Genomic DNA, 14,099 nt, shown 5'->3' on the forward strand with positions numbered 1-14,099 from the left:
GCTGCGTATTTAGGTCCCTGATGAAGCTAATCAGTTCATTCACAAGCCACGTGGGAGCAATAGAGCAGGAAACAGTAAGATGTGCAGGACAGGGGACAGTCCAGGACCAGAGCTATAAGGCAAACAGCTGCCCACTGTGCAGCGTCAGCCTTGTTTTTGTGGTTAATTTGTGATCATGAAAGCAGGTTCATCTGGTTAATGACTCAGATCAGAACGATGTGCAGAGGAAAAAACATCCAGAGCCCAGAAGACGAAGCTGTTGCATGCTCACTGCTGCTGTGTCAGCTGAACATGTAAAGGTCAGAAGCATCTGTTGCAGGACGAACAGCAGTCACTCAGCGATGGACTCCACAGACTCCACAGTTACACCCAGCAACTGCTGAAAGGAGAACCAGGCAGAGTTGTGCCTCTACCCCAGTGTTGAAGGACACAGCGTGACCACACCCAGGTATCCATGTCCAAAAGGTGTTAAAGCTCCATGTCTTTGTTAGAACAGTCAAACCAACTGAAGCAAATCCAACTCAGCTATAGCAGGAACACCTGAGCTCCACCAGAGAACAATACCAGTGCTGCTGGATTGAGAGTCCCCAACACACAGTCTCCAACAGAGTCTCCAACAGAGTCTCCAACAGAGTCCCCTACAGAGTCCCCTACAGAGTCTCCAACAGAGTCCCCCACAGAGTCTCCAACAGTCTCCAACAGAGTCCCCTACAGAGTCTCCAACAGTCTCCAACAGAGTCTCCAACAGAGTCCCCTACAGAGTCTCCAACAGAGTCTCCAACAGAGTCCCCCACAGAGTCTCCAACAGAGTCTCCAACAGAGTCTCCAACAGAGTCCCCTACAGAGTCCCCTACAGAGTCTCCAACAGAGTCTCCAACAGAGTCTCCAACAGAGTCCCCTACAGAGTCTCCAATAGAGTCTCCAACAGAGTCCCCCACAGAGTCTCCAACAGAGTCCCCCACAGAGTCCCCCACAGAGTCTCCAACAGAGTCCCCCACAAAGTCTCCAACAGAGTCTCCAACAGAGTCCCCTACAGAGTCTCCAACAGAGTCTCCAACAGAGTCTCCAAAAGAGTCTCCAACAGAGTCCCCCACAGAGTCCCCCACAGAGTCTCCAACAGAGTCCCCCACAAAGTCTCCAACAGAGTCTCCAACAGAGTCCCCTACAGAGTCTCCAACAGAGTCTCCAACAGAGTCTCCAACACAGCCTCCAAAAGAGTCTCCAAAAGAGTCCCCCACAAAGTCTCAAACAGAGTCTCCAACAGAGTCCCCTACAGAGTCTCCAACAGAGTCTCCAACACAGTCTCCAAAAGAGTCTCCAATAGAGTCTCCAACAGAGTCTCCAACAGTCCAAGGGATTTCCTTCCTCAACCATCAAGTCAAATGACACACCAGCTGCGGTCTTGGTGAACACACTGCTATCCCATCAGGATATTGACAGGACATTGAGCTCCACATCAACTGATGGAAGTTCTGAGCCACTCCAAGTAGACCAGACCAACATCCACACATCCCAACGTAGCTATACCTGCTTGATCCCTAGACGCTAGGGGCCCTAGGGGGGTGTTGGTACCTTGTAGCGACTCTGGCGGAGGAGCTTAGCTTGGTTAAGTGTTAGCCCTCATATTGTATGCTGAATATTTGGTGTTTAATAAAATTGACGGGTTCACCATGTTCTCAAGCCCGGTGTCTGTTTGTACGATTCTAGCTGGTAACAGTGTTTCATCACTCCCATCAAAAACTTTGTATCTCAGCAACTTTACAAGAGATTTTCAATGGAAGTCAATGTAAACATATCTAATTCCAAGTCATTTTGGAGCATTTCTATTGGTCCACTTATCATGGAATTCATTCTGACAAAATATAAAGAACAACAGCTAGATTCAAAACTGCAAAATAGAGACATGGCCATGTTTTCTGTAAGAGCCCTTTTCTACTATTAAATGTGTGCAGTAGGTTTGCTTATTTCATGATACAATTGGTTGGAGAACCAGTAAAATCTAGTGACCTCTAGATCAGAACCAGGACCAAATAATGACTGGTGGTCTGTAAACACTACAATAAGGGTCTTTTTTTTTTCTTATCACGTACTAATGTTTACTCTGGCTCTCTTTTTAGGGTATGTGCATTCACAATCACATGGCTTTGGCTTCTCGCCTATGTCGGTGAGTCGACCTGCTCTGTAAATAGCCTGTGTATTTGCAGTTCACTTTATTGGCTTGTTAGCAGAGTTGGGTAGAGACTTGTAGGGTGCATTCAGCAAAAGTGAGACATCAGGTAAAGTCGGAAAATAGCTCGGAAAACAGTTCCTTCATGAATATTTAAGAAGTGTTTAGCGAGTTCGACTCACGAGCCAGGCCGCTTTGCCATCAGCAGCCGGAGCCAGAGCAAGCACAATTGGCTGTGCTCTCTCCAGGTAGGTAGATGGTAGACCCCGCGCTTTCCTCTGAGTGTTGCAGCTGCCCGGTGATGCAGCATTGGTGGCAATTTGATCAGGGGTGGTATCTGGGAGCCACCAGGGTTGGGTTAAATGGCAGTACAAACTAATTTATGTAAAAAATAAGTGTCTCACTTAGGCTTAGTTCACCCTACTGAGTTGCATATACACTCAAATGGTTCTTTGAGTGATGCCTTTAAGACCTTTTAAAGGTCTAATGAAACTTTACCTGATGTAAAGATTCCAGTTCAAGGTTCTTCACACTCTCATTTTTTATTATAAAAAGCTAATTTGGTTCTTTTAGGAGCCAAAAGTGGTTCATCTACGGCATCACACAAAAACCATTGTCATCAAAAGTATGTTCTTTTTTTTGCATCCTTGTGGTCTAAAATCGCTAAGCTTCAAAATTCTGGACCAGCATAACCGAATGCTGGTCCAACAGAATGCAGCCCACTTCTGCTTGTCAGGATATCAAAACGTCAGGTTTTATTTGTTAACTGGACTTCTTCCTCCTGCAGACACATCTCCGTTCTCCTCGACTATTCACACATGGTCAGGAGTTGGGCTTCAGGCCATCCTGCCCTGCACATGGACGACGCATGTAGAGAACTTAGAGCCCCAGCTACCGTACATCCAGTGGGAGACCACAACCCATACAGTGTTCGAGCGAAAGGGAGAGAAGATGTTTCAGGGTGAGTCCTTCCAGGACCGAGTGGACGTGCCTAAGGAGATACTGGAAGTGGGAAACTGCTCCCTGTTTTTCACAGACGTCCAGTTCAGTGATGCAGGGTTCTACAGCAGCTACCTTGTGGTCGGCCAGTCAATGATCAAGAAACGGATTTTACTGCAGAGTGTCCAACTGCTGGTATTTGGTGAGGACATGTGTTGATATCATTTGTTAATGGTTTCACAAATTATTAAGTAATTCATCATAAGACTAATTACTGAATTGTAAGCCTGAGGTTTGAGCTGCTACTTGGTTTTGTATCTCCTGCTCTCTGCACAGACCATAAGCTAGTGCAATCAGTGGAGAGTGGAGAAGACCTGGTCTTGGACCTCTACACGAGCCATGCCAAGACTCTGGTGTTTGAGAGCATCCATGCTCCAGGATGGACTGTGCTGTGGCAGCGAGGGAAAAACAAGGACAGGGCATCTCGACTGGAGGAGAACGAGAGGAGTCTGGTGCTCAGGAGGGTCAGATCCAGCGACAGTGGAACCTACAGGGTTGCAGATTCGGACGGGCTTGCCTTGAGCACAGTGAAGGTCTCAGTGACAGGTAGGGCTCTCTCTGTTGGAGACAAACCCAGTGGACAATGTACTGTTATGTTGTGTTATTTGCTGTGCTATCTGGTAGAGTCTTGGTACCTCTCCTTGACACTGTCGCCCAAGGCTTGTTCAGACTCGGATCTCTGTAAAACTGCGGCCTTTTGAAGCCTTTTTAATGTGGAACATTGCAGAAGCTGTATTGCATCTAAATAGGACTGTTTACTATTTCAGCAGATCATATTGTTCTTCACAGGAAGACAAGCTCATCTACACCTACTAATTTAATCAATATTTTGTGATGTGTGTAAATTGTGATGTCAGCAGCCTCTATAGTTCCTCACGGTTTCCTTTTCTTCGTGGATCCACAGATCCTGTATCAGCCAAATCATCAGAGGAGCTGGGAAAGCAAATCTCTTTGGGTATGTTCTATGTTCTGCATCTGTAGTGGTTATATATAGAAAATGACAACTGATATACCTTTAGCTTTTTATATTTATATAAAGGTTTATTCCATCAAAGCTCTAGATCTATGAAATGTTTTAAAAGCATTATAACAACAATATCAACAGTAGAAAATAATAATATTACAAAACAATGTGGAGTGCATTATAGGTCAGTGGTGCAGCAGTATAGGGTGTAAGGTAGATATTCAAATTTCTCTCTCTCTCTAGGAAGTGGCAGTGTGAACAGCCCTGCTCTCCATATCATGGTGGCCACGCTGCTCTCGACTCTCATGATGCATCTCCTCTGAGATGAGGCTGAAGTTGCTGCTGCTCCAGTCAGGCAGATCATGGCAGGTGAAGCTGGTCTAGGAGATGAAGTTTCACCAGTGAAACGTCCTGAAGGTTTCACTTACAGTGGATGTGGTTCCACCTCTCACGGTGTTGGTAAACACAGTGTTAGGGGTACCAAACCCTACCAAGGTGCTAGGGGCATTAAGTAGTGGAGACTTAATGGAGTCTAATGTCCCTACCCTGCCTTCTCTTTTCTCATTTCCCTTGTGCTTTTGAGAAAGACACGTAACCCTGCTCTGCTCCAGGGTTGCTCTTCGAGACTCTCCCTGTGTAGTTACGTAAAAAGCCCTGTTTTTTGTAATTCCTGTAGAAGTGTTGGCTCAGTTTCTGACCACAGTGCTGCTCTTGTCTGGATATGTTTGGGTGGTGGACCCACTCTGATACTGAAAAATACTACCAAAAAATACCAGCACCAAAAACCAAACAGGATAACAGATTGAACACGGCCTCCTAAGTAGATGCAAACTAACCCTAACCCTGTCTCTAGTCCGAACCTTAACCTCAACCCAAAACCTAATCCTAAACTCTGGCCCCTTAATCTCAGCCTAATCCAGTTCAACTCCAGTTCCAGACTGGTGTCAGCAGCAGATATACGACAGCCAGGTGTTGAGGAGATGCCCTGTAACATCAGAGCTGTTAGATGGTCAGTGATTTCTCAGCTGAACATCTACAGATCTGAAAGCATCCTGATGATCAACTAAACGTTCAGATGCTGCTCCATCACTGAGATGTTGTTGAGATCTTACTGAGAGTCTGATGAATTCATTCCAACAAGAGATCACTCAACTCAGATGTTTTATCTTCTCCGTAACGTTTAGCAGGGTCATACTTGCAGGTAATTTTAATAGATGTTAACCCACACACTGAACAGCTTAACTTAAGCCAGTGGACAGAACAGGCTAGAACAGGCTAGAACAGGCTAGAACAGGCCAACTGCAAACCAGCACGAACACATGCAGGATGTGCAAGCCCAGACCAAAGCAGGCTGACACAAAGGGATCTAAATACATGAACAAACAAGGAACACCTGGAGTTAACAAGGAGGCGTGACATGAAAAAGGCACATGTGAAAACAATGAACAGGAGGCGCAAGGACAGATCACAAACCAACACAAGCAGTCAGGCAAAATAAAAGCAGGCATGACAACCTAAAGTTCTCCTAAACGTTCTCCTAAACGTTCTTCTAAACGTTCTTCTGAACATTCTTCTAAAAGATCTAGCTCACGTTTCTAAAAACAGAACCTCATTTAATAATACAGAATTCACTCTGAGAGTCTAACAGTTGGTCCATGTGTTTTTTTTAAATATGACTTAATTGAACTGAACAGCAGATACGAGTTTGCAGCTGAGAAGGACTAACTCATGAACACGTTAGGTCAGACCCTATTGTAGTTAAAGTCGTATATTTATGTGTGTAGACCTGTTGTGTTGTCCTGCTGAACATTCCTGATTAACACAGTTGCCGCTATCGTTAGTTTCACTCTTAAAGATAAAGACGCTACAAAGGTTTCTTACAGTGACGCCACATGAGAAGCACTTATGTTTCCTTAAAGTAGCAAATTGATAATAGAGATGTGTGAAGATGAGAAACCTTTCTATCAAATGAAGACACTTCCACATCTCTTGTACACAAATGTCTGTTTATGGAAGCTAAAGTGGTTCTTCTAGAACATTTCTTAAAAAACAAACAAAAAAAAAAAACATTTGTAGCATCTTTATTATTAACAGTCTTGTTTGGACTAAATGTTAATGTCTTTCATAGATATTGAAAGTTTAAAGGTTTTTACTGCAGAAGGTTCTTACTGTATTATTCTACTGTGAATCTGCCATTTTTGGAGAAGCACACATTTGGACACCTGGACAGTGAGATGTTTGGAGTGTAGGACTTTATTATTTAGTGTAAGCCCAGTTAAAACTTTACTGTGATAGCACTTTATCAATATGCATTGGGTGAACATCTTCCTGATTATAAATAATAATAATAATAATAATAATCATAATAATAATAATAATAGCATACATAATGAATAATAATAAATCAGCATTACATTTTGTAGTATTCCGCAAAGGCTGTGATGTCTCCACATATCCTCCAGAAGAATGAAAGGTTCTGATTTGACTGATAAAGGATTTTCTGCTGGGATGCTTTACTCTGTGTGACTCTTTTAATTATAATGTTGTTTATTTCTGTGTTTATTTCTCTGTGGGCTGGGCTAGATATGCATTTTGTGTTGTTTTGTATGTCAGATTATTTTATATTTCATTTATGATCCTTGAACTTATTAACTTTTTATTATTTATTTTATTATTTAATCTTATTATTAATTGCATTAGTATTATTATAATTAATAATGAATTCATTCATAACTCGTTTATATTTTATTTTTTTGCTTATTACTGATATTTACTGAAGATATGATATTAAATTTCACATTTATCTTTTCAAACTGCTAATGAATCTGTATTTAAACTACAAAGTTTAGATTCAGGTTGATTTTGTACGTTTATGTTATGATGAGTTATGATGTTATATATGATCGTTCTTGTCTGGTCTGTTCAGAATCAGATTTGTTGGGATTTACTGGTTTAACAGCAGCACGAGCTGAGCTGATAAAGTTGTATATAAAACATCACCATGTTTAAAATAACAACACGCCAAAGCAGATCCAGGTCTTTATTAGGAGGACTGTTTACACCCTGCCAGAGTCGCTACTGTTTTGAGAACAGTCCACCTTCCAAATAAACCATATCCAGACAACAGCAGCCTTTGCTACGAGTGTGTGATTGTGTGGTGAAATGAATTAAACTAAAAATAAATAAATAAATAAATAATAATAATCAACAAGCTGTAACTATAAAAGTATATTTCTGGTAGCAGAAGTGTGGATGTCTGCGGTGCAGTGCAGGAGATGGGGAGCCTGGGGAAAATACGGTGCTGTGCAGGTTTGCTTTACTGCAGGCTTTTATGTTCTATCATCTCATTATATAAATAAATAAATACTAAGTAACTCTTAATAATAACTGTTACTGTAATTGTTTTTAATTACAATAGTTGTTTAACTGATGTTAATTACTGTACTGTACTGAGTATTTGTCTGAATCTTCAAAAACTGTGAGAAATGTCCCACATCACTCTGAGCTTAAATCTGTGTAGATGAAAACAACATCAAACTCAGATGCAGGTCTGCTGTGTTGAAGACTGAGAAGAAATTGGTGTAAACAGACCAGGCAGAAAGCACCTTTTGACCAGCAGATGGAGCCACTGCACTACATATCAAACTGCAGGAGCAATGTAGGGTTCTTTAAACCAGTGGATAAAAGTTTAGTGTTTACCCTGTTCCAAAAGCACACCTGACCCAGCTAATCAGCTCATTAAGAAGCCCACCCTGAGCTGAAGGTGGTCTGTTAGAAGAGTAAACCACTAGGATGGGCAGGTCAGGGGTTCTCCAGGACCAGGGTTGGGAAGCACTGCTTCAAACCACATTTAATCCAGAGTCTTCAACCTTTTCTTCTAAATCTGGGGAAATCTGAAATGGTTCTTCTGTGCTCTGGCGCTAAATAACTTATATCTTAGTGTTTTATTTTCAATAGTGAAAAAAGCTAAATAAAGAGTAAAAGTTTTCATTTTCATTTTAAACACTTTGCATTTCAGAACCTGAATTGAAAATTTAGTTTAATGTCAATTTCCAACTGTTACTTATTTATTTATTTATCATTATTATCAGAAATGTGGATCCTCCAAAGACTATGATCCATCCCCTGTTTTGAGAGTGTAGCCATTTAATTGCAAAAAATGCATTTAGCTTACAGGAGGGTTTTATGTTTTTGTTGATTTTGTTTGATCTAAAGCTACTTTGTGACTTTGGTTATTGTAAAAGTGACATACAAATAAATTTGATTTCATTTGTTTTGTAAAATAATCTACTGATAATTTTAATAATTAATAAAGAAAACACTGAGCCAGTTATGAAGATCATCAAGAACTCAAAATAGTTTGGGAAGACAGGGGACCAATTATTATTCTTATTATTATAATAATACTCATATTTTCCACACATTGCCATATCAGTTCTGTCTTATATCACTTCCCACCACCTAGAAACATAGCCTTTCTCAGCACTATATAGACAAAAGTATTGGGACACCTATTCATTTGTTGTTTCTTCTAAAAACTCAGGGGTATTAAAGAGTTAATCTTGCTTCTGTTGGAGTAACTGTCTCTATTGTCCAGGAGGAAAATTGCTGTGAGGATTGGATTGCATTCAGGATGTTGGATGATGATCCCACCCCACCTCACCATCCTTAACTCCCCACCTCATCTCAAAAGTACTGGATGGAGCTCCACCACCATCATTCCAGAGAACACAGTTCTTCCACTGCTCCACAGCTCCTCAATGCTGGGGGGCTTTATACCCCTCTAGCCCACGCCTGGCATTATTAGGCAGCATGGTGCCAATAGGGTCATGATCACTATGTGCTCTAGAGAGTCCTATTCTATTGGGAGTACTTCTCTACATCTATGTCAGCAATGGGTGCAGGTTTAAGTGGCTGAATGCATTCATTAGAAGGGGTGTCCAGAAATATTTGGACATATCATGTGGTTAGACCTGATAGGTACACTGGTCCCAGTCATTCACTCAGAAAACCATTGATTCATTCATTTACACTGTTATAATTTAATAGGAAGCTTAGCTACATATGGTACAGCTTTACATATGGTAAAAATACAGGTTTAATAAATACAGTTATTGTTATTGCAGTATTTAAACAGGTCAGTACTGTTCAAGGTCGATTACAGGTCACATCAGTAGCATCCCAATGGTTTATAGTCCCACTGCAGGTGGCCTAAGCCCAGTCTAATGGCTATGATAATACTAGCCATGTCTGAGATGAGTAGGTCTGGTTCAGAGTTTATGTTGCGGTTGTGGCTCTTCATGCTGGTGAGCATCCGCTGGGTCGTGAGACTGTGGCGTAGGTAACGCAGTCCGAAGCAGACGCTGAGTTTTCTTCATCAGCCTCTCTGAGATGTCTGTTGTACACAGGGCTGGCGTACTGAAGCTCCTGCAGGTCCTGAGACATGAAATGACCTTCATCATCAGAGGTCAGCATCAACACCAGAGCTTCAAGCTTAGAAATAACTTCACAGTAATTTCAGAATGATTTCATGTCTGAACCCTGGACCTGGAGGCTGACTGCTTCCAGCACACCTGATCGAATCAGTTGATTGACAGCTCTTTATTGAGCCAAAGCAGAAGCTCTAAAATGTGCAGGGCAGTGGGCCTCGAGGACCAGGGTTGAGAATCACAGATTTAGCTGATGTGTTGAAGTGCTTCTGGTACCTTCTCCACTGAAAAAGCAGAGTTGATGTTATTCAAGCAAATGTGAGGCGAAAATGACTTTCCTGAAAGAAAGAAAAAACAGGGCATCTTAAAACATGCTCTTAAAAAGGTTCCGGAAAGGCTCTGGGGTTCTTGGCTTGGGTAGTACATATAATAAGAAATAAAAACATCTAAAAGTAAAATAAAAACTCTTATCACAATCTCACAATCAGAAATATTAGATATATCAACTACATTCAGATGTTCCCACTCTGAGAGATAACGGTTCCTTGGTTTGAGGTTTTAACTAATTAAGGATTTCCCAGACTGCTGTTAGCAGGGGTGGCTGGTCTAAATGGTTTAGTGTGTCTCAGCCTCCCTCCACTTCAGAGAAGTCAGGTTCACCTGATTCAAGTACATCTATTTTAGACATCTGTGGACTGAAGAACAACAGCGCCACCAAGAGGTAAATGTTTTCCATTTGAACTTTTTAAAGTCCACAACTCTGTCATTGCTCAAAGAACCTCTGTAGCACCTCTGTAGTAAAAACACTTAAATCCTTCACATTTTGTATTCTTAAACAAAAGCTGATGTAAATAATTAATAATTAGTATTTTCTCTAAACAACACTTTTGAAATAACCCCTAAAATCCCACCTAAAGCTTGTGAAACATTTGAATGGAGGTTTGGCTGATGGTTTTTAAAAGCACAGGCCAAGGCTCTTTTGGTCCAACTGCAGTTTAAACACCTGAGTGATGAGTACTGAGCACAGCCGGCCCAAGGCGTACATGAATTATGCGGCTGCTTAGGGCCCCAATGCCACCAGGGGCTCCCCAAGAGCACCAATATATCATAATAAAAATCTATATATTTAAAATTACATTAAAATACTAATTGGATAATAAATGAACTGGTATTACACAGGTAACATTGTTTTATATACATTATATTAATTTACTTTCCTAGACGGAACACCAATACTACGTTAATCAATATGTGCTATTGGCTGCTGCCGCTGTTGGGCAAATGCAGATATGCGCTGCTTGGGTGGAGGATAAATGCCCGGGCGCTTCAGCTTACTGCACAATATCTCTCGTCCTATGAAATGATGAAGCATGTGGTGCTGAGGTGGTGGTAATGGGGGGGCCCGAATGAAAATATACTGAGGGCCCTATAAAGGCTTGGGCTGACCCTGGCTGAGGAAGAAATGCACCGCCTTCAGTTCAACCCTTCTGTTTTGTTTGTTTTTGCATAATTAAAGTCTAAGCAGTCTTTTTATTTAACCACTTTGATCATATTTGTAAACCCACACTTCAAGTTTTTACATAATTATACTGCTGTCCTAATTAATATCTAAAATAGAACCCTGTGGGACTCCTAATGGTATCTAAATTAGGATTAATAACTTAATAAAGCTGGGTTTGATGGGTTTATGTAAATGAATAAAGAAACTGTTGTTGTTTATTAAAGTGACTCAGAACCTCCCGATGTCCATGTAGATGTTCTGCTTCTCAGTGCATTGTGTTTTAATTGGTTTATGAGAGCTCTGTGGGTGAAGCTGAGGGAGAGAGAGAGAGAGGGTGAGCAGGAAGGATGTTTAGTAAGAGAAAGGAAGTGTATCTGCTGAGACTAGGACTGTAAACTGGCGACTCGTGAGTCTTTAAGTAGGATGTTCTTACCTTGCCCTCTGTAACAGAACACAGACATGCAAATGATGTTCATCAGGACAGAGGCGGAACACACACACATTAGGCTTAAATTCATGATCCAGTCATGTCTCAGATCTGCAGAATCTGGAGAAGGTTCATCAGCCTGGTTTTTATCGTGGGTCTGATCGGCTTCACTGTCTGGAATAAAGAGACACGAAAGGAAAGAGTTCATGCAGTGAAAAAATAAGAAAAAACCATTAAACTTTTCTTTGATGGGAGGTTTGCAAAGATAAACCATCAAGGCAAGACTTGAGAGTCATCTGTCCAGAGCTACGCTTCTTCCAGAGGTCCTGGTCTTGTCTAGGTGTTCTCCGGCCTGCCTGCCTGTCCTTGCATGTGAAATAACCTTTGTTGATTTGGTCTCTTTCTGATGGTAGATGCAGTACTTCAACATCAGCTGTGGTGAGATTTTCCTGTAGGTCCCATGATGACATTTTTAGGATTGCTGAAGACTTCTTTACTCATCTTGAGGTCGACTTTGCTCTTGGACTGAACTTAAGGATGGTCTGATCTGGTCATGTTGGTCAGATGTTCCTCTTGTAAATTATTTATGGTGGAACAGCGTCTGAACTCTAACTGTTCTGAGATCTTTTTAAACTCATCTGCATCTCCACCTTTCTTTCTGAAGGCATCAGAGAGCTCTCTAGATCCGACCATGATGGTGATCTTCTCCACCCCTTACTTCAATCATCAATCCAGATCAGACCAGACTAAACATCTGAGGTTTAAATCAAACAGACTCCTCCAGAATAATCCTCTCCAACCATGTTCTGATCATCTGCAGCTGATGTTCTGCTCTTGACTCTAATTCTACACATTTGAAGGAGTGATAAATGTGGGGGTTCCAACTTTAAAAACTACATTTCTATTAATTTCAATATTGATGATTAAAGACGTTTCTTCAGGTGTGTGAGTTTAGTTAGATTTACTCCATCTCTCAGTGCTGATCACATGAAGATCAGACCTCCAGATGTTCAAATATGTTCAAAACCACATGAGAGACTGTGGTCTAACAGGAATGAGAGAACGCTTCACCCAGAGAGCTTCTCACTTTAAAAAGATACTTTCAGAATCAGGATCTTCACCATTGCTCCTGTTGTCACCGAGGTGATCCACTCAAGGGTACATCCTTCAGGTATCTCAACTGTAGGACATTCATTTAGGACTGACATTTATACATGAAGGATCTTAAGGAACCCTAAAGAACTCCTGAAGAATGAACAAAAGCTGATGGAGAAAAACGAATGATTTGTAAATTCTCTAAACAACACTTTGGTGTTTGCTGGAACCCCTGAAGAACCCTTTTCTGCACCGGAAGACATTAAATGCATTTAAAGGAAAACTCACTGAGGGTCTTTGTTAAAAAAAGCCAAGCTTAGACACACAACACCTTCACCCACATAAGCTCTGCACCTGCACTTTACATCTGAAACTGTACAAACAGCTCAGTCACACTGCACACCATCAAAGACCACCAAAGACCACACCACCCCCTCACTGTAAGGGCCTTCATGTAAACAGCAGTGTGATAATGTGTGCTAATTTATGAATGGCCTTTATGTTTGAAATGTCCAGTATTGGATGTATAATGTAAGTTAATGTGTATAAAGTCTGCATGTATTTCTGTGTTCATGTGACATGACACACCTGATTGATTTGATATTAGTACATAGTTGGATGTTTTTTTTTATTCAAATTATTACTTTATTGGCTATAATGATGCTCAAGAAACAGAGAAGATGTTAATAATAGAAGAAGAATAATGCTTAAGAACACCGAAGTCCTTATTATTTCTACACAATTGTACTCATTCTACAATTTTTACAATTGATTGATGATGAATTATGTCATTCCCCACCACACTAGTATCTATTATACTATTTTATTTATATTTTGCATAGAAATTAGAGTTTTACATTAAACTAATTAACTTTAAATATGACCAACTTTCAACCTTCAGTCCCATTAAATTATGGATCGTAAATGAAACATTCAAGTGTTCAATTTGAGCTTTATTGAACTAACTTAGCTAACTTAATTAAGCTCGACTAAAGGTCCTTCAAAATAAAATCACCACACAGTGGACACACACCGTACCACACACTGCTCACTTCAAAGCATTCTAAAAAAACATTTCCATGACGCATTCCATCAAACCCCTCAACAACCACGACCTCAATCACACCCTCCTTCTGTGGAATAAACACCCCGTCATCATCACTCACACAACTTCATCTTCCACTGGTGTCAGCACTGTGAGTAAGTGTGAGGACACGTCAGGGAGCTCCTGCCTTAGCTACATCTACCACAAGAGACCTTAAAAATATCTCACTGCTGTCACATTAAAATATTAAAAACATTAAAAACTGTTTTATTTTAGTTGCTGACCTAATGTTATTTTTTACATTGTATCAGAATTTCTCACAATGAATGGACCAATAGAAATGCTCTATTTAAAAGGAAGGTGTATGTGTGTGTGTGTATATATATATATATATATATATATAAATACTTATATTTTGTTTTTTTTTGTTTTTAACTATTTATCTATACATATTTATCCACATATTTATATG

At 40.7% G+C, this 14,099-nt stretch overlaps 1 protein-coding gene across 1 annotated transcript in view; it reads left to right on the forward strand.

Moving 5' to 3' along the window:
• igldcp (Ig-like domain-containing protein) overlaps positions 1-7,517 on the forward strand; it is a 9,494-nt gene extending 1,977 nt beyond the window's left edge. Inside the window, exons 2-6 of the mRNA XM_072673322.1 lie at positions 2,118-2,164; positions 2,955-3,308; positions 3,443-3,712; positions 4,071-4,121; positions 4,374-7,517. Of these exons, the coding sequence (XP_072529423.1) occupies positions 2,118-2,164; positions 2,955-3,308; positions 3,443-3,712; positions 4,071-4,121; positions 4,374-4,453 (802 nt within the window). The 3' untranslated portion in view covers positions 4,454-7,517. The remainder of the gene's footprint in view (positions 1-2,117; positions 2,165-2,954; positions 3,309-3,442; positions 3,713-4,070; positions 4,122-4,373) is intronic.
• Positions 7,518-14,099: the final 6,582 nt, after the last annotated feature.

Source organism: Salminus brasiliensis, chromosome 2 (assembly GCF_030463535.1).
Source record: "Salminus brasiliensis chromosome 2, fSalBra1.hap2, whole genome shotgun sequence".
Lineage (NCBI taxonomy): Eukaryota > Metazoa > Chordata > Actinopteri > Characiformes > Bryconidae > Salminus > Salminus brasiliensis.